The following is a 21951-nucleotide window of genomic DNA, read 5'->3' as shown; positions in this document are numbered from 1 at the left end:
CTTGAGCTGTTAGTTTATGTTCAACAAATGAGCATGAGAAAACTATTCAGTTCATGTTCACATCTCCTAATGTGACCAAACGACCAAAAACTCCATCCGTTGGTCAGTGATTTTCCCCCCCGCAGAGCTCAAAATAGTGTGAGACTCACTCCCGCACATGTGGTTTACAAACCCTTTGGTAATTGATATTGGAATATCGGGGTTCCTTTTTTATATTTTATTAATTGTTGATTATTGTTATATTTGTATTTCCTATTGCGTGCTGTAGCCACACAGAGCCTCCCAGTTTAGAGACCACTGCCTTGGGGAATTACCTTGAGATTTAACCAATAGCCAGGCTGTTGTTTCGAAAATGTGCCGGAGTGGGATTCTATTTAAAAAAGATTTATTTTAAAAACTCAAAGCAGTGTGCTTTAAACCTCTCTCACCCTCTTGATTGAAAATATCTGTTCTGGACCAATGTCTCTAACCTCTGTAATTTTATTTGCTGAAAGACAATGCAGGCCCTCCTAGTGCAGCCTTCACTTGACACTTGATGCATGAAAATGACAATGGTTAAAAGGGCATGCCATTTAGTTCTAGTAATTGGACTGGGGCTGTGTACGTTCAGGATGTCACTGTAACACACAGTACCACTTTTCATTTTAATGTAGTTTTTATTAACCACTGCTCCGGAGGACGATGTCGGGCAACAATTTCCCGGTCCAGATGCATAAATGCGTGTGTGTTTTGCCAAAATATAAAAGCCTCAGCAGAGAGGCTGAAATGGAGCTGGTGTTTTTTAGCTCAGATGTGAACACACCCATGGAATCAATGAGCGTTTCAACTGTAGCTACTCGTTATGCACTAACCATAACACACATCTAGTATTTCTTTCTCTTGAGAAAATAGCTTCAAACATTTTTTTTCAATGGCAAGCTCAATTGATTACATTGGATTCCATCACCGTCACAGGTTTTTTTGGCCATTCATCTGGTGGCTACAGTATTGTTCTGTAAAACCTCTGTCCATGCCCACCTTCAGGTACCTGCAGCTTTGGATCTGAATGTAACCGACACAGTCACACTGATTGGGAAAACCACTCAAGATGCATTACCAGTGATTGAGGAGGTTAGTGTTGCTACTCAGTCACATACACCGCACACCGGAATACATATTTTTACTCTATGATCACAAGGCTATTTATCTGCATTTGAAGAATTCATTGAGATTACTTACTTTTTTTTTTTTCTTCTTCTTCAGATGACCAGGTTGCAGAACTCCATGATCTTCGAAGCTGCCAGTTCTCTGGATTTCCAAAAAGACATGATTGGCAGTATCAATATGCTACTTTGTGGAAAGCCGCCTAACATCAGCTTAAGCTCACCTACACCGATGGATAACAAGACGTCTGTCTCCATTAGGAGCAACAGTTCCGGTGAGTGCTGCAGCGAAGCACAAAGTCATCACATTGCCTTTATCGTCTATCTGCAGTTTGGCTGCAAAGTGCTGTGTACAGTTATTGTAGCCGGCAAATGGAGAAAAAAAAAAAACATTTTTACATATTCTTTTAAAAACCAGTGATGTATCGGCAGTCCTTTGGTGATTTGCCAACCAGAGGCGAAAAAGCATAGCTGGGTTGGGTAGAGTGGGAGTTATGCTTAATTGGTAGGTGGCAGAGGATTGAGTGAATCGTGAATAATCAAATCGAAGTTCTCAGCCACAGTGTGTCGGGCGGTTCCTCTGTACTCCGCACAGACATATTCGGTGCAAGCCAGAGTGGTCCATGTTAAAACAAAGGCTCCTATTTTCCATGAATAGCGGGCGCATGGCACACACGGTGCCTGTGTTTTATGGGGACGGGGTTGTTCATCCGCCGGCGCGTCAGAGGCAGGCATCAATCGTAGCCGATCAAGTCAGCTCCTCTCCTTCCATCTAAAAGCGCTTTGACGCAGTGATGGTTTCTAAAATGGAGAGACAAGTCCACAGCAACGAATCCCAAGTGGTTGATGTTGTTGTCTGGGTAGTGCAGCGGTCCCAAGGCGGGAATATACGACATCCTAAATATGAACATATGGCGACCCAAACTTTGTGCGGAGGACAGATGGTGTCACTAGAACACTTTTATCTTAAAACTGGTATTTTGCACTCGTCAGCAAGGGTAGTTTGCACAACCATGACTGGCATATTGTTATCAGGTGTACAAACATGATATGTTGTTATTCCTTGTTCTATATAGATGGACTGTTTATTTATATTGTCAACTTTGTTGTCCTCCTTTTTAGCTGTATTTAGTCTTTTTAGGTGCATTGATGTCCACTGTGTTGCATCACTATTCTTGTGGTCATAGCAGAGGGCCCTCCGTGGCTTTACCAGCCACAGTCGTGTGCCTTTGCTACAGCACCGCGCTTCTTTTAATGAACGGCGTGCGTCAGGTAGACACATTTGAAGACCCTTTGGTACTTTCACACTGCTTTGAAAGTGCAGGCCGCGCCACCCACCCTCCGTGTGGTTGTGAACAAACGCTCTCATGCCTGCAAGGAATCAATTAATGAAAGAGGGAAGATATACTCCACCAGCATTTGTGGATGGCAGATAAAGTCAAGTATACTGATGCGAATCACACTTTTGATCTAACCCAGAACACACTTTGCTGGCATTACTGCATCAAAGTGTTTTTCTGATTCACACATTTGTACGGGACTCAATATGAAAGTGAAAAGGCACATTTTACATGGACAATTACAATTCTGTAACATACTAAAGCTTACATGTTGACCATGTTGCTTGCTGTGTAAACCAATGGTAACAGCCAGGTTCACTACAGACTGCATTAATGCATCCCCAGACGTCTGTATGATGACTCACAAACGAGCACGGGGTGATCTGTGTGAAGTATTGTTCATTGCCCAGTAGGCAGACCTTCCTGACCTACCATGTAGAATAAATGTGAGTTTCCCTTTCTTTATTTCATCTTTGGGACTTAGGGAGCCCGTGAACTGGAAATTTAAAACAAGCCCTGACCTTGTGCCTGATTTTGATTCATGGGTGGACATTTTCAGACTTAAAAATGTATTGATTGAAGTACTTCAACATTTTCTTTAAGTGCATTAATAATTCCAAGTTATTCATCTAATAATATATTAATCATTTCTTTAGTAACAAATGTAATCATGTATGTATGTCATGGATACATTTTTTAATGAAAACATTTTCTATATATTCAAAAATAGGAAATAATCCCCTACTGGTGCGGTGCAGTGAGGTTTGTCAGTCTCTAATAAAAAGCAAGACGAGTAAACAAGAGTAGCACAATCGTTTTCCGTGTTGGTGGAGACGGCCTTGAAGATCACTGAGTGTCTGTTCCCAAAAATCCTTGAAAATTAGATCTTCAGCTCAACTTCGTGGAGTCTCATGCTCATTAGAGACCAGGCATTCCTGTTTCATTAAATGCCTGAGACAGCCGCATGGAATTAGATTTTAATAAGAAGCCCTTATTTCCTGGGAATAAAGTTACACTGCAAAGTAGAATCGCATGCTTGTGCCAGTGCAAATTAGGCAAAACAGGGCATCGTCCATACAAAATAAGCACTAACATCTCTGTTAGCATGCTAATGGCTGCTTGGGACATGCCGTGGGGCTTCCTTTCTATCTGGTCTATGTACGGTTAGATTAATCTGGAATATGCGGCTCGTCGGCATAATGGCCAATTACAACTATTTTACATGTAAAAGTACACTCCAAGGAATAGCAGAGTAGCAACAATAAAGGCCAACACAGAGGTTTTGTTAATGCCCCAGCGCAGTTCCCTTCCCAATTAATCGTTGACGGCAAAAGGAAAACGTCCGAGTCATTATACACAATTCTTCCACCAGTTATTACCGTTTTTTGCAATTTGCTGAACAGATGAACACAAATAAGATGGTGGTTACATGGCTCCTACGCGTATGGAATTGTTGGAGAAATTAGTGAAACGATGACTTGTCGGAGACACTTAAAATCTTTTTAATGGTTGCTTTCCTGGCTATTGTTAAATACAACATTATTTGGTTCCATATGGAGAAATACGGCTTTATAGAAAGCCCTGTAAAACCGGGGGGGGTCTCTTTTGGTCTGACGCCGTTTCCAAAGTGAACCTTTAACTCTGCTTGGATGTGTTGTACCCACTCCAAACATCAGCCCTTTCGAGTGAAACCTCCTTGCTGATCTGTCAAAATAGTCTTTCCTTTTTGCATCGCTTTCCCATCGTCCCTGGTGAGAATTTCCCCCGCATTGTTCATAACGTTCCCTAATTATCTCGAGACTTGTGCTGTCATCCTCCGAGCGTTTCCTATCGGTGTCGCTTTGAATGACTGGTAAGTGGAACCCTTTTATTTTCCCGGTTTAAGTTGCGCCCCTTTGAATACGCTGGAGCAGGTGAAGGCGGGATTCTTGACTTGCAGTACGGCTCAATGTCAAAGTGGCCCCTCTCTCTGTCTCGTTGGCATTTATTGAGGCCTATTTGACTTTCTGGTTGGTAGGCTGTACGGTAGCACTTGATTTGTACCGCTCGTAAGGAAATAAGTGCTCCTCGATTTGAAGCAAAGAAGTAGATCGCTCCGGACCCACGTGTCACGTTTGGCGTGTGCGCGTCTGCCGGTCTGTGTGCCTCTGGTACACGTTTTGTGTGCGCTTTGTGTGTCCCCCCCCTCCCCGTGGCCTCACGTGGGCGCACGGGAGACACGGCGCGCGCGTGTGTGTGTGTGTGTGTGTGTGTGTGCCCAACAGAGCCCTTCTCCAGGGTGCCGCTCAAATTGATTAAATTTGCCAGGTAAGTTGAGGGGCCGACTTGAGGCTCCAAGCAATTATTAGACTGTGGCTAAACCCGGCGTAAAGAACGGAGTCTCTTGTTCTGGTCCTACCTCTGTTTTTTAAGGTTGAGGGGGAAAAAAAAAAGCAAGAAAGCCGAGGAAGTGTTGTCAAAAGAACCCCAAGGCTCTGGCTAATGTGACAGTCCCTTTAGCACACATTCTTTCAAAAAGTGATATGTCTTTCCCCAAGATACATATGTTTGAGAGTAGTGCTTTGTGAACGGGCATCTAAATTCATGCTCCAGCATTGTCTATAATTCTTTTTAGTTTTCGCGTCGCGGTCAGAGTTTGTTGTTCGAGGCCCATTTGCATTGTTTTCTCTTCTCGTAATCCAAACGTACTTATAAAACAAAGGAGCAGACTGTACGCACAGAGGAGGTGTGGTGCAGACGCGCATATTTAAGCGGATGGGTTAAAAAATGCGAGCAAAATGATGAACCGCAGACTATAGGGACAACGATGTACGTCTCCTTGTTGAATAATGACGAAAAAACAACTGAAGTGACTTGTGATTGCAGTATTTCAACATATTCAGCTCTAGAGTTGTTTTTGTGTGCACCATAGTTTACTTTTATTGCTGCCGTTGGTGCGCTGGCAGCAGCGTGTTAGAATGTGCACACTGGATGTCTGCGCAGGCGCCCGAGCAGAACCAGTGGGTCCCAAAACAAGGCGAGGTTCAAATGTTTTACCTTGTTTGGATCACAAGTATATCTGGCTGTTTGAAACGGATGAGAAAATCCCAACGCAAGCTGTTTGCTGTTTTCTGGCCCGGCCCGAGCGGCGGCATTTTCCTCTGTGCCAGTGCGCTGTTTGTGGCTTTAAGCCAGCTTAGAAAGACCCCGGCACAACCCGTGGCTTCCTAAAGCTATCTGTGCCCCCGTCTCTCCCCTTGCAGGGGAATCGGGGGGGGGGGGGGGGGGAGGTGGGCGAGGGGGCTCATGTTTCCCATAGTAAGACTGTCTACAGCACGGCAGACTGTCATGGAAGTGTCGGGGGTTCTGCTGCACGAGCTCTCAAGCTTCATGGTTGCAGATTTGTGTTTTGACCTTCTAAAGATTAAATTGTTAACCCTAGCATAAAATATTTCAGGTTGTACTTATTTTCAAAAGTTGCCTCCTAATATTGTTCTCAAATGGCACCAGATTAGTGAATTTAAGTCTAAAGGGAGTGACACGCGCCACAGCATCACAAAATTCTGTTCCTAATATTTAGAGTGCAACATAAACTGGTACCAGCCTCATTGGTTATGATTGAAGACTCCATGTTGCAGGATACCCCACTTTCAGATATGAATTAAAAGCACATTTCCCTGCCCGATGCCCCTTTACTGTAACATGGATTTCTCTACTTTTTAGTAGCTTTGATTACTATTTTTTTCTTGCACCCATGACGCATTGTTTACTATGGTGAGTTTCCCTAGTAAACAACACAGTGAAATTTACATTCAGTATTTCTTACACATTACTGTTCCCGCAGAACACTTTCCATATGAATCCTTCTTCATTCACATTAAGGTCCCCTAGCCAGCTGTCTTGTGTCGATGCCTTGGTTGCTTTAATCGCTTCCTCTCTCTGCCACCAACAGTCAGTCAGTGGAATAGCAATTCAACAGAATGTTAACGATAAGGCTTAACGATATAGACGTATCACAAGCACGTCTATTTCTTCACTCTTGAATCATGTTGTGCCCCCCCCCCCCAGAATGGCACCCCATAGCATTCCTTACCTCCAGAGTAGGAACCACTGCTTTGAAATGGTTATTCTCCTTTTTTTTTTTTTGCCTCATTTCATCCGGACTGCCCCTTTTGTGTCAGTGTTATTAACATGCATTAAAGTCTACTCTTTTCTGAAATGGTGACAATTCCACAATTTGGACTAACAGGAGAGAGCTGTGTCAAGCCCGTTTTTTCATCCCCGAGTGTTATGATTGCGAGGAGTAGCATCTGTGCAGCCCGTAGAGGGAACAGCTGGTCCTACTCCGTCTAAGGGGTGGCCATTAGCTGCCCGCGCACAGACCTCCCGGGAGCACCAGGTAAAGATGGCCAGGAGACAGACAGGCTAACATTTAGTTGCAGCAGAAATGGTCGCTAAAATCTCTCTGATGGGGGAAATGGGTCACACTGGTGAGATGAGAAGGAGGTGAGGATTGGAGGTTACGGTCTTGACAGGCGGGAACGTGAGAAGAGACCGGTGGAGGCACCGATGTGATGACAGGTGTCTGAAAGAAAGGGGACAGTTAGCAACAGATCAAAAGAAAAGCAGACAGACGGTCATGTTGACTGGCAGACGACACCCACTGATTGATCAGATGTCTGATGAGAACCACAGCCCAGGGGCAAGGACGATACGGGCACAGGCTACTCCACGCTACAGTACGTAGTCGGCTCTTAACTCTCGCCATGTATTTCCTCCCTGTGTATGTGTTTTAATTAGTCTTCACCAAAACGTTCTGTATGTACATTTGCTGATGTTGTAATTGAGTACCAGGGCTTTTCAATTTATAAACGCAGGGGGGCACCTTCTCTGGAAGAATCTTGCAAATGTATGCAAGGAGTATCAAAGGTGTGTTTTAACAGATATGATTGGACTCCCGTTGACATAATGAAATGCTGTTGATTGGGTAACTTTTTGTTGTACGTGTTGATTGGATGTATCAATGCTTGTCAAACTTGTCAAAACCCCAGATTCTACAAAAACTCTATGCTGAATATTGTGATATATTGCAATTTTCTTTCAACAGCAAATTGTCCCCAAAGGAAACCGTTGTAAAACATCTATCTTAAGAACTAATAAGATTCACTTTCGATCATTTTTGTTGCAGAAAAATGGGTCGAGCAGACAAACTGACCGACACTGTCATGAGTGATGCACGGGCCTGATAAACTGAACTGTTTGTATAAATAATAGTACTACTACCACAAGTATTTTGAACACTGAAACTTGTAGAAAAAATGCATGCAGCACCTTTAGCAACCAGTGGATTTGAAAGTAAAGAGTTTTTCTGTGATGCCCCGTCATTGGTTAACGTTATTTCTGGCTGGTGGCGTGGGGAAACGAGCCCTCGTGTTTTTAGTATTCCCACAGTTTTTGATTTTCACACGGCACTACTTACAAATCTCATGTACCATATCCACGACTTTCTTCCCTTCCTTGTTAAAAAATCCTGAATAGGCCCAGACGTTTGATATAAAATTTGATTCGAACAACTCCTTCCCAATCACTGACCTGACCTGTAATCTCGGCAGATCTCACCAGAAAACCGCACCACTTAGTAGACGGAAAAAGCATTTTATTTTTCTAGGACCAACAAGTTTATAATTGATATAATAAAAGGTTGATACTTGGCCTCTGTGTATCGATACAAGATTGCCACGTAAAATTTTGCAATACTAATGCTCTATGGATTTTTTTTTTCTTCCCGTTGCTACTAATACTAAAATTGATAGCTAAATGTATCCTGACTGTACGAAAAGGCAGTGTGTCTGTGGGTTGTCTGCTCTGAAGTGCTGTGATTGGATCACTACTGTATATCTGGTCTAAACCAGAGGTGCTGTGTACCTTCCTCTCTTTGCATCTACTTCATTCATTTCATTTGGCATTTTGCCGGCACTTGGTGCTGCGAATGTTATGACTTCTTCCGGATCAGACCGCTTGTTTCTTCTGATCCGTCCTGTGTAAATGGGTGTTGGTGAGGGGGGGGCGGGGGGCTTGTGGAAGGTTGTATCTAGCAGTCTTATGCCCTCTGTTCTTCTCTGCTATAGATGCTTTTTGTCAGACTCTTGTCGAAACCCTGGAGGGAACACCTGGTCTGCGCTACATTTGGAGCACCTTCAAGCAGTTATTGCAAGGGAAGGTCCTCTACACACCCGATACACCTGCTGTTCGCCTTGTGGTGAAGGAGGTAAGAACAATGAAACTTTTCATGCCTTTGCAAAGTAGATGAATGCGTTTCTCCTATCAGTGTTTTGTGAAAGTGAAACAGCATTTTTTTTAATCTTCTTTGTGCAGTTGCTTACCTTCCATGTACGGGACAGAGTCAATTTTTGAGTATGCGTAAAAAGTGTGAAGAAGCCCCCAGTAGTGAAATGAAAAACACTAGCTGTCACACAAAGTTACCACCTGGGGAAGAGAAATAAATATATCACGGTAGTTTGTCAGGGGGCCTGTTCATAGAACGCGGTGGATGTAATGCATTTTCATGACATGACATTTCTCCGAGATATTAGTATCATTTCGATAACTGCATGAGCAAAACAAACAGCAGGCAAGCCGTGAGGATTTTGTATTGAGAATACATAATGAGCACGAGGAAAATCCGCCGACTTCACAGCAAGTGGTCCGGTGCTGGCGCAGGGGGCCCTTCTCACACAAGATACAGGCGGATTGTTTACAAGTCAATGTTCAGGGGTAAATAACCCTATTTACATTTCTTCACCGTGGGGGGTGGCTGTGTTACAATGTGATGAGTTCCTCTCGGGGGTTGGCTGAAACATGTAGATGTACTTTCATGTTTGGATTGGCTCACAGCGCTCGCAGTCGGAGAAAGGCGGCTTAGCTATTGTCGCAAACATGAAAACGTGTGTGTGTGTGTGTGTGTCTATATATATATATATATATATATATATATATATATATATATAGACACATATATATATATATATATATATACGTTTTCTTTTTTTTCTTCTTTTAGGCAAATAGCACATTCAATGCCCTGGCTATGCTAAAGGAGCTCGCTGATTTGTGGGAGGAACTCGGGCCTCGTGTCTGGGATACCCTGCAAAATGGCCGGCAAGTCAACACATTACGGGTAAGATCGCACTCAGTAACTGTACAACAAAATGACCTGAATCACATTTGCCATTTTTTCTTTTCTTTTGCTAGTGTTATTCCAACATGTTTTGTTTATAGTATCTCTACAAGTGACAGCTTTAGAATATCTAAAAGGTCAAATTACACTTGCAGTAACGCTTTTTCACGATGCTGTTTGACCTTTTAACCTGTACGGTTCAGAATTAGAGGACTAGTGGGACTTTTTGGAAAAACAGCTATTTTTCCCCCAGAGTAAAATTGACACCTCAATGAATCTGCAGCAAGGAGAGCATTAGCTTTACCCAACCAGCTGGTAACCAACCAGCACCTCTAAAGCTCACTAATCCACTGCAGCAGAGTCACAAGTCAGTTGTACTCATAGGTGTAAAATCAATCTGCTGCTGTTGTCAATGTGTGTGTCTCTAACCAATCACAGACATCCTGAGCAGTGTTGAGCTGGTGACGCAGTGACAGCACTATAAAAGCACAATAAAAAAAAAACTCCTTTGAAATATAAGTGGAGAAAATACACCATCCTCTTTAAAAAAACAACATTTTCAGGTAAAAATCACACAGAAATGATTAATCTTTTATATATATATATATATAAAAGATTAATCATTTCTATATATATATATATATATAGAAATGATTATATATATATATATATATATATACTGCAGGTGAGAGTATAAATGATGTTTATACCAATTTGTGGCACCTTCTGTTAGGAAGGGAAACCGAAAGAGGAAGGTAATTATGGATAAGTGCAGGATAATTTTCATCCTGGCGGAAAGGATTATCTATAGAAGGAAAGGACATGGACTCTTCGCCTCCACTTCTCCCACTCCCTCTCTCCTCCTCGCTCCCTTTGCCTCTCTCCGTATTTCTTTGACACTGACATTACTCCAGTGTCACTCCAAATGAGCTTATAGGCAGCTGGAGGGAAGCAGACATCGGGAGCTCCATATAGCCAGGGTATTCATTACCCTAGCCCTAACCTTTACACAAATGGGCCGGCAATCCTCCTTTGTCTTCATTTTCTCCCGGCCCCCTTTCCCTCTCTCCCTCTCTCTCTCTCTCTCCGTGCACATCTCCCTATGAAACTGTTGGCTTCTGTCAGCTACAGAGGTCCGTCAAGGTCGCAGAACGGGTTGATGGAACAATTGCCATCGGCCCCGTACGGCACCAGCATGTGTGAGGTGGATGAACCAGGGTGTAGGACACACCGTACAGGGATGACGTACAAAGTGTAATTGTCTGAGAAGATGTTGGACATAACTGCAAGTGGCATTGCATTGTGTTTACGGGTCAAAAGCTGGAATCCTTAAGATTTTCATTCCTTGTTGATTTGCTGGCGTCTGTGGTTACTATGGTAACAGCAAGCGCAGTTTATTACTGCAGGTCCCAGAATCACAGTGCAGCCAAACAGGCTGGCTTTGTTTTAATAAAGATCTCAATAATCTGCCTTTTTCCATCTCGCCACGAGCGACTGAAATATGATTTCATGCCGCTCTTGACAACTTGAAGTTGTTTTCCACACAGCGGCATGAGAAGTTTACGAAGACCACTGTGCGTCCGACAGCTTACTGCGGCTGCTCTTTTTTTGTCCCGTGATGTTGAAAGGGTGTTTTTGGTGATCGCTGTTTAGGCTAACCGCAGTGGCAAATAGCCGGCTTGAATACTTCTGACGTGAGGCAGCAGCTGTAGGACATTCTGATTTGTGGTAGCAGTGACTCAATGCAGTGTAAAGGAAGCCAACAGCAGACAACCAGGCTGTGGATGATAATGGGAGAGATGATTCTGTTCATATATAAACTTACACGGGACTCATTTAACGTGAACCGGCAGTGCTTTTTTCGCCCAATCACGTAACCGCTATTTTACATATTAACAATTGCTACAGGAATCGGACTATTTATTAAGGCAAGCGAACACATGTCACTTCCGAACCTTTGACACATGGTTAAATTGCATATATGCAGCTCATTGACTAAAATGCCCCAGAAATCTGTGCCAAATGGAGCCGATGAAGATGTCAAAGTCCTGAGCCTGTCCAACGGTCGCAATCAATAGGCAAGGGATTCTGCCGCTGCTACATTAAGTGGGACGTGTCCTTAATGCAGCACCCTCCGAGATGTACGTGTTGATTTTCTTTTCGGTTCTCTTTAAAGGTCACATGCGGCATTGAGATTACTTAATTTGACACTTTTTCTTAAGGTTAAGCAGAATATCATCAGAAGTGTTGACACTGAAATGCCACTGAGCACACTGGCCAGAATATATCTGAATCTAAACTCAGAAATTTCACACTTTAGAGGCCTAATTCTCCGCTGACATCCTGCGCCCTTTCCTCTCCAAAAGTCAGAGTCCAACATGGTGCCGTGAACCATACGCAATCAACCACTGGAACCTTTGGTGCTCGAGGGAAAAGGGATTTTTTTTTGTTTTGTTTCGCCCCTGGAATAGTGAATGGCTGTGTAATTTTAAGCAACATGTTGTCTAAGTGGGTGAGGTTCCTTTTCGGTGTTCCCCTGTGTACATGGCAGGTAAATTACCACTGTTATGGTTCATTTTGGTTTTGTACAGTATCACTGTCATTAAAGCAACAGTGTCCTTACAACTAATTGGGCATTTATCTCTCGGAAGCCTTGAACTGTGAACATACGCGCTGGGAGTGATGGGAATAAATGGTTGTTGGATACTAAATAGAGGGCAACCGATTAAAACAAACACGCGGGAGTAAAAAAAATATCTAATCATGCGAGAACTACTGTGTATAAGGAGCTCTCTGTTTTTCAAATTTGTGTGCTGTCTTAATTTGTGTTAATTTTCGCTCCCTCGTGTTTAAATATACATCCACGTGCATTTGCATCGTGTGCTGCTGTACATGAGCACTCCTTGGCCATGAGAATAGTTGATGTGTATTCCACAGCGGGTCCATCGCTCTTTATGCTTCTAATTAATGCTGCAAAAGAACGAACGCCACTGCCACCAAGGCAGAGCTCTGACCTCCCCGGGCTTTCTGCGCCGAAATAATTAGCTGCGGTCTAAAGCGTTTTGGTTCCTTAGATTCCATAGCATTCACATTCACTCTGATCCTCTCACCGGAGTAACTATTTAAATCCTCCCCTGTGCCTTTCTCGAAATCAGACGTTGCTGGCAAATCCACTGTTTGCTGCTGCGCTCAACCAGCGGCTCGTCGGCACGGGATGGACGAGCGAGGCGCTGGCCAACTTCCTGTACAACGGGCCTCCAGCGGACCGGCCCCACGGCGCGGCGCCCTACGACTGGCGGGACACCTTCAACGCCACCTCCGGCGCCCTGAAGCTCCTCTCAAAGTTCCTCGGTGTACGTAATTCTCTGGTTTATGCTTGAGGTGAAACTCCTTCAGCTAAGTGGGAGATTTGAATCAAAATGATAATCTGTATGCTGACATTAGAGATTATATTATATATAGTGTAATAATTATCACAGGGGAGGAAATGGGAAATATATATTTGTTTTTGTCTACCCTCTCACTTCGGTTTTATTTGTTCAGTTCAACTTATATGTGATTTCTGTGGTTGATTTGGTATATGGAGAAATATTTTGGTAAAATTAGGTTTTTAGATTGGTGTGGTTGGTTAATATGGAATGTAGAATTAATATAAAATGATCCAGGCTGGCTAATGTAAGACATGGTGAGCTACTGCCGCAGCATCTCACACATTTATCACTATGACTTTGTTTTGCAGCGTTGATGGTCATTTCCAAACTGTCTGGACTTTCTAGATTATATCTAAACGTTATCTTGCGCTCGCTACCAGTTCTTGTTCCTTTATTTTTTTAAGAACGAGCTGGTCTTCAATTTAAATGTCCTTGAGTTAACCGACTGTCAAACACACAGGAAGATCTGTCGCAACATTGCTTCCATGATCATCCTGAATATAAAAATGAGAGACTACAGTGAATCTGTATCAAACAAAGTAGAGTGTCCCTAAGTAGGAAACACACACACACACACACACTCAGTTTGACAGTGATATATTGATCTCTGGCGCACAGTTATCTGTGATAAAACACACAGACACACACACACATGCACATTACATCAAGCTACAAGGGAGATGGCAGGTTGGGCCCTTGGGGTTAGCCATACATGGCCAATGAAATTCCAACATAATGCAATCTGTTTTCTGCCCTAATGGAAATTACATTGCTCAAAATGGATATTGAGATAGGGACAGTTGTTAAGCAACCTTTACTGTGGTGCCCTCATGTCTGGGGGAATACATATGTTGGGGATAGATCTCCTTGATATCCAGGGAAAATCAGGCCCACCATGAGTCTATAATCTAACTTTGATTTTGGATCTCTCATCCGCCCACCAACTGTGGCCATTTTATCATTGGAAAGGTCATTCAAACCACTCCCCCGCTGCGTTGATGAATTTCCCCAGAATTAAATAGGATAAAAAATGTTAAGGGACAGAAATATCAATGTTAGGTAATAATACAGAAAGAATATGAACTACATAGCAGGTAATTCTGTATCCATGGCAGCACTAAACGCAGTGAAAAGTTGCATTGAGTCATCTTCGTTATCCTTGGAATAGCACCTCATGAGGTGCTTCACATGACGCCGTTGCTCAAACTGCAAGATTTAGGACACTTTTGTAATTCATATAAGTAGGAATTTGTTGTATGAGTCAGTCAGTCAGAGTAGATTATTATTTGATATACTCAATGTGTTTCCCTGGGCCTTCTTCTGAGTGAGGCCAAGATGGGATTAGTGAGCTATTAGTTGGGCCAGTTTCCTGTCTGATTGTTGACATCAGCCAGCGTCTGGTCCAGTGGTAAAAGACCAGAGGAAAACCAAAATGAACAAACAATCCATCTCTTTGAAAACACCATAGTTGGGAAATCTTGACACCAAATAGTGACGTCATTTTAAGATTAAATGGAGACAAGAAAGTCCTCAGAATGCTATTGCTGCTGTGTAGGCGCTTCATACATTAATTCATTAAAATAGCAGTGCAAGCAATAGAATTGTTGTGCTATTTAGTTCTGATCCATTATGATTTGCATCAGTCATCAGACTTGGTGGTTAACACTGTAGCTCCTGCCACGCTTTTTGCCAAATCTTTCCTCTGCGCTTTCAAACTTGACTAACCGCTCCTCAGCAGTGATATCCGCACTTTGTATCTCCCGAGCAAATGCCATCGCTGTGATATTTTGTTTACTACGGTGGCTGATACAGAATCCAGACTACACAATCCTGAGGGGTGCGGGCGGGGGGGGAGGGGGTGATACAACTATTGAAGCACGGGGATGTGTGGACAGCTGTCAGGTGTGACTGCCTCCCAGGACGGCGAGCTCGTTATCGTTTCATGAGACAGGGGGGGACAAGGCTACAGAACGGGGCGTGCTAGCGAAGCTGTATCTCATTTGCTTGTCTCTGCCGAAGCCCAAAACACTTCCCACCCCCTGGCAGCTCCAGATAATTTGAAACTGCAGTCAATAGTGATACTTTTCAAAAAATACCCATCTGCCGTTCTGTCAGTGAGTCCATGCCTGTCTCTTTTTTTTTTTTCCCTTTTTTGTGGGTACTGAAAATGTATAAAAAAAAAACAGGAATCACATGATAGAACACGATTTTATTAAAGAAGCCATCTTTTTGTAATACCTTTTGCATTTGCTGACAGTGTTTAAACCTGAATAAGTTTGAGGCGGCCCCCACGGAAAGCCGCCTGGTGAGCAGAGCCCTGCAGCTCCTGGAGAACGGGACCTTCTGGGCTGCCATCGTCTTTGAAAACCTCCAGCCGAACTCCAGCGGCCTCCCAGCGTACGTCAAGTACAAAATCCGCATGGACATTGATGACGTGGAGCCCACCAATAAACTCAAAGACAGGTATCGGACACAGCTCAGCCTCTCTCTTCAGTGCGAATAAGGGATTTCTATCATTCCTTCTAAAATACAACAATGACTTACTGAAAACGGTTTTTTTTTATTCTTGCTGACACTCTTTCGTGTCACGTTAAATTGAATTTGTTAAAGGAATAATTTAACATTTAGGGAAACGTGCTTACTTGCTTTCGCTGATTTTATTTATTTATTCATTAACCACTTTAGATCTATTGATATTTGCTTCTAACTCTCTGCCAAAGAGTTGAAATGCATATTTCACTTAAGGTTAATGTTGGTTTCTTTTCTTACCAAAAGAACTCATCTTGTCTTTCAAAGTTTGAAGTGCAAAATCATGATCTCTATAAGCAGTGATGAAACTTTGCCAGTACTTCTGACCATTTTGGTTGTGGTTCACTTTGCTAAAGACAGATCATAGTGTGTCTGATTTTAATAAGGTCTTGGTCTCCCGGGGCTCGGGGCAACTCCTTTAACGACCTGCGCTATATTTGGGGAGGCTTCGCCTACCTGCAGGACATGATGGACCACGGTATAATACAAGTGCAAACCTCAAAGACCCAGCCCCTTGGAGTTTTTGCACAGCAGATGCCGTTCCCCTGCTACGTAGATGACAGGTGAGTGCAAAGGTTGTTTTTTTTCTTCTTCTTTCAGCCTTGTGATTACTGCATACGGGAAGGCGGCAATATATAATGCAATTCTGCTCACCCTGGAGAGTTTCCACAGTGCCAACACGCTGTTGAGCTATTGTGTTACCAATCACTCAGGCCTTCCATATTTCCCCGTGGAAACTGCACGATGCTCTCTCTTATTTGTCCAACTTAACCTTTCTTCCTAATGTCTTGTTTTGCTCTTGCGTGAGTGTCTCGGCCCGTCGCTCGTTAGTCGAGAGGGGACAAAGTCACATTTAAAAGTCTGCAATAACAATGAGGCATCTTTGAGGATCATTGATTAATAATAAATTGAGACTCAACAAGGGGAAATAAATAAATAAATGAGGCAGCAAGAGAACGAGTTGGGCCAAAACTATTGATTTTACTAAAACCACATGAAATTCGTGAATAGTTGATGGATGGTAAATTATTTAACCAACCACCCCAACTTGGCTCTGTTTCTTAGAGAGGAGAGAGAGGACCGTACCCCACCTCTCGTACCTCGCTGCATCATGTTCAAAGATTGATGCCGGGGCTCCATCCGCGTTGCGTATGTATCCATCAATAGCACTGGCCTCCATCATGTTAGATCGTTCACCTAGGGTGCGGATTTATGTGTTATCACTCTTCGTCTCCCACAGTAGAGATTTCCTCAGAGTCGGGGAAATCACTCCCATCCACAAAACATTATGATGTTCATTAATAAAGGAAGAGCCCAATGATGCCATCAAGAGCGGAGATAATTACCAGGGAGATTTAAGTCCAACAAAACAATATGCCCCTTTGCAGTAACACAAATCTTCGCTTCCTGTGGGAAAACCCAGTTCCAGAGATTAGGGATCTAATTTAAAAATTTGAAATGGTTAGATAGCACAGAATTTACAATAAAGCAAGACAATGGGAGCTTTGAAGCTAGAGGAAGCATAAAAGCAAGAAGAAGAAAAAAAAAAAATGTGCCGAAGGATTTAGCGAGCTATCGAGAGCCAGTTTTAAATATTTATGTTCTATTCTGTAGCACATGTTTGTCTCAGAGACAGGATGACAGCGCTTTTGTTAAAATAAACAAATCTATGTAATGAATGTAATTATCAGGGTTCTCTATTGGTTCAACGTCAAGCGCTTTCCTTCTTGTCTATATATATATATATATATTTACAATGTCCCTTTTAGATTAGATAGAGTGGAGATGCTCCTTCTGAGGATGTTTCGGCATTTTGAATGACCTGTATTGTAAAAAAATTCCCCTCTAGACATTAAGGAGTAGACACACTGCAGTTAGAACAAGACGTTGTCTGACTGTACTGTTCTTATTATTCTAGAAATGTTTATCACTTTCAGACGTTGCATGCTGAATATAGAGCATTGCTTATCATCAGTCATTTGCAGCTTATTATTGTGATAATGATCTGAAATTAGACACGATACAGCTTACTTGCTAATGCAGGTCCCATAGCCTCAATATCATCTTCCTTACACAATGGACTAATAATTACATAAGATAAATGTGAACCATAAAGTGCTGCAATATCCCAAATCCCCTCACCATTTACTCTTTGCCTGAATGAACATTTGGGCATTTCTATAAATTATGAACACTTGAAAACTGCTATTTCATTCATAAATAATTGACAGTGAAATCACACAAAGGAACGATGTGCTCAAACACAGGGAAGCATGATGGGGAAGAACCTCGTCGGTAATTATTTTCATCTTGAATCTTTTAGTGTCGTCAGCCAGAAGGAGGCAAAGAACATTTTGCATTCAAACACGTTTGCAGTCTGCTGGAGCGGTTTTTCTCTTTCAGCGTTTAGTTACTTTCAGATGTGCCACACAGAAGAAAATGATTTTCTCCAGGGAAGAAAATATGAGATGAATCATACACATGTATATGCAATGGAAAGAGAGGGATACACCAGGTAGTGCTAATTAGTGTGTTGTTGCTGTAGCCTTACTAAATTCAAAATATGAATTTGAAGAAACGTACAGCAAGTTTAGACATGGTGCAGTAACTTGCAGTCATTTTATTTCTTGTTGCAATATACAGTAGGTTTAACAAATGAACATTTCAAACCAGAAAACATATATTTTAGCAGCTCAGAAAACAGTTGCCAACTGCACATATACAGTAGTTCCTGTTAGAACTGTCGCCTCAAAATAGTTATATTTATATTTTTGCACTTCCAACTAGCAACAAAGAGTTATCTGAACTGACCTCAACACTGTTATTATTAGACTTGCCTTTGGAATACAATGCTTTTTGCACTCCCTACATCCTCCTTGCACGGCTGATGCACTACCAGCAATCTGGGCCACTCCCGCCACAGATGAACACGTTGGCACTTCCAAAAGTGAGACAGCTAAGCCGTATTATAGCTTCCACTGTCTTCCTGTTCACAGTGTGCACCGGGCCGAGCTGACGAGGGGGAGAAAGGTGGACCCTCGCAGGGCCGGGGTGGCACACAAACTGGCCCTCATATCGGCCACATCTGCTCCAATGCACGTTTGGGTACAACGGTCTTGATGTGAGATCTAAGGCTGCTTTCAGCAGTACACGACTTCGGGCCACAGTGGGTGGGGAAGGCTATTTAACCGAAGGATTTTAGAGGAATATGCTTTAGTCCATCTCAAGGAGCTAATTAACCTTATGTGAGCACTGGTAGTACTGGTTGGAAGCATAAGAAGAAGAAGAAGAAAGCAGAAAATATAGTGTTCATTCTTGCTTGTATAAAAATAGTGGAGAACAGAGAAATGTACAATATAGGCTGTGTATTGTATCCAGTATTTTATTATTGTTAAATGGATTCTAAGCGGTCCAAATGAACATCAACATGTTGATTGGGGCTGAAGCAGAGTGGAAAATAATTAAACACAACCTCACCTATGCACATGACGTATGGGAAGTTCTTGTACATTAGTTCACATCAAATATCACTATTATAGTGATATATATATACATATATAGTGATATTTTATATATATGTATATATATAAAAAACTCAAAACCGGGGACCCCACTTTGATATGACTCTTTTATTGAGAAATACCTTAGAAAAACATTCTTATTCATTCTTCTCTGAAATGCATAGACGAGATTTAAATCTTTAAAATGATCTTTATATTCATAGTTTCTAAAATATGTATCATCTCTATTGTCCCACAGCATTTTACTTATTTTCATACATAGGATATTTCTGTCACAAATCCCCCCCAAAAGAACACGACATATAGGTCCCTGAGTGCTCTTTGTGCCATAACTGCATGCAGAGTTTCCCTAAAGCAATAATTCGTACCAGCGGCGAGATAATCCACATTAAACAATAAAGCCTGCTCCCTTCAATGAATTGCTCATTTCCAGCCAGCCAAGGAACTCAACGGTATATTTGCTCATAATGAGACAGGAAGCTTTTTCTTTTCTTTTTTCTTTTTTTTTTTCCAGCATAGAACGCCAACCTCTGGGGAGGCAATGCTCTACTATCTCTGGATTTACTGAGAAATCAGTCTTCCAGCTTACCTAAATTTAGGTCAGGCTGCCAATGTAACGGGAGCTCCGAAACACAGACCTGCCGGGAGTTCTATTACTTAAGCACCCTTGATCGATCAGCGAATGTATAATTCAAGAGCATCTGGTGGCAAGGTTGTCTGTGTCAGACGCGGTGTGCATGACTGATCTCTTCCCCCTTTCCGTGCTACGAGTCAGAGAAGGAGTAAACCCACACAAGCTGTCAGCTGTTACAGAGATGTTAGGGTGGAATCGGGAGCAGATAATACCAGAATTAGTATTCAACCTGATGCCTCTGCGACTTGAGACTGCTCACCTCCCCAGAATAGGTGTCAATGTACGAGTTAGCTTTATTTGTTGAAGTGCATGGATTTCGAGCTCTTGAGGTGGTGATTTACGGGCTTGCAAAGGCAATTCTACTCATGCGAATTTCAGTTTTAGTCGCTCCGGGTATTAACTTAATGAAACTGCAACTTATCCTTTATTGGTTTTTATTATTTAGGCCTTGTTTGAAAGAGATCAATCCCACAAGGGCTGGGAAAGTGTCCTCAAAAAAAAGAAACCCTCTCTCTCCCTCTCATTCAAGTTGCTGTATCAAAACTCTCGGTGCAAAACAATAGTTTGTATAACTGAAACTTAAAATGAATGTATTGAAAAAAATATAGCCTTGCAATTGACTTAAAGACCTTGAAATGGGACCATCGTTAGGCGAATGACTCCATATTCACATCAGGCTTTGCTTGCATATAGCGTCAGTATTTATACAATATCACAAGCAATTTGGGAAATCTTAATTCTGTCAAAATCCATCTGATATATGTCCTTCAGTGTGTAATAACGCAAAATAAACTCTTTGTTATATTGGCAGTGGAGACTGCAGTATTTACACGGCATTTTCGTGGCATTATAAAGCCAGTTTAATAATGCCTTATTATATTGTAACGGCATCGAATCACACATCCCATCTGGGCTGAGGTGCAGCACTAAATGGCTTGATTGAGCTGATGCACCAGGTTTATGAAGGTTAGCTCAGTGTGAAAATATAAAACGACTCTGTGACATTGACTCCATGAACACAACCCCCATTGTCAGGATGGTCCAGCTGATGACAATCTTTTTTTTTTATCTGCAAAATATTTCTTCAATTTCTTTTACATAACAGGCAAGTAGTAGTTGCAGTTACATTATTTTTTTGATGGAGTAACACATTCTTAAATACATTTCCTGACCCAAGTATAATAACATTTGTTTTTAACGCATCGAATTTTCCTCGCCTACACAATCTTGTCAAAAAACTTCACGAGACGCATCTGATTTCATTCTCCAAACACTAGTAGTTGACGTCTTAAATAAACCATCATGAGCCGACACTCTTAAACACAACCTCACCCACTCCTTTTTGTCAATGTGCAGTCCTGACCCTTTTTTGATTGCTTCCTGTCGCAAACCAGCTTCGTGCAGAGCATCGGAGGCATCCTCCCCATGTTCCTGGTGCTGGCCTTCATGTACACCGTGTGCATGACCATCAAAGGCCTCGTGCTGGAGAAGGAACTGCGGCTCAAGGAGGTGCTGCGCGTCGTTGGCATTCAGAACGGCGCCCTGTGGTCTGCGACGTTCACAGAGAACATTGTTCTGCTCACGGTTCCCTGTGCGCTCATAAGTGTCATGGTTAAGGTCAGTGGAAAAGGAGGCATCGAGAGGATCGACGTACCAAAACACAAAGCATACACAGAAAGGGATCTTAACGCATGCGCTGTTGTCACTGATTAGAAACGTGCCAAAAGATCACGGTATCGCTCGCCAAGAGCAGCAGGACCAAGCAGAATGAGCCTCGGAGCGAAAGCGTCCAACGTGACACAGAGAATTTGTCATGCTTTGTGTTTTGTTATGTTTTTGATCTTAGTAATCATAACCGACCATTGAACACTAAATCAAACCATTATCTGTGATTCTTGCAATCAGCTTTCTTGTTCTACTTAATTGAGCTCGACACCAAAAATGTAATTTCGTCAAAAGAAAATCATGGACCCTTTAATTCCTGTAATTGCTTCTCTTCTATGTTTTGCTTTAAATATAAAGATGGCTTCTGTTATGTAATTTAAGTAGTGATCGTTGGCACTATGCAGTTGCATGATTTCAATGGAAATGTATTGCTACTGGACTCTGTTACACTACGTTTTGGGGCCCCAAAGACCTCATGTTTGAAAAGGGGGGAAAAGGGGTTCAAGTGTGTGGAAACACTGGACCCCCCACAT

At 42.4% G+C, this 21951-nt stretch overlaps 1 protein-coding gene across 1 annotated transcript in view; it reads left to right on the top strand.

Moving 5' to 3' along the window:
• LOC119222665 (phospholipid-transporting ATPase ABCA1-like) overlaps positions 1 to 21951 on the top strand; it is a 111427-nt gene that overhangs the window by 12699 nt on the left and 76777 nt on the right. The window contains exons 8-15 of the mRNA XM_037479473.2: positions 1024 to 1110; positions 1243 to 1417; positions 8590 to 8729; positions 9522 to 9638; positions 12794 to 12991; positions 15327 to 15532; positions 15985 to 16161; positions 21148 to 21370. Of these exons, the coding sequence (XP_037335370.2) occupies positions 1024 to 1110; positions 1243 to 1417; positions 8590 to 8729; positions 9522 to 9638; positions 12794 to 12991; positions 15327 to 15532; positions 15985 to 16161; positions 21148 to 21370 (1323 nt within the window). The remainder of the gene's footprint in view (positions 1 to 1023; positions 1111 to 1242; positions 1418 to 8589; positions 8730 to 9521; positions 9639 to 12793; positions 12992 to 15326; positions 15533 to 15984; positions 16162 to 21147; positions 21371 to 21951) is intronic.

The sequence above is a fragment of the Pungitius pungitius genome, chromosome 1 (assembly GCF_949316345.1).
Source record: "Pungitius pungitius chromosome 1, fPunPun2.1, whole genome shotgun sequence".
In the NCBI taxonomy this organism is placed as follows: domain Eukaryota; kingdom Metazoa; phylum Chordata; class Actinopteri; order Perciformes; family Gasterosteidae; genus Pungitius; species Pungitius pungitius.
The sequence above is the reverse complement of the archived record's forward strand: the minus strand, read 5'-3'. Positions and strand labels throughout refer to the sequence as shown.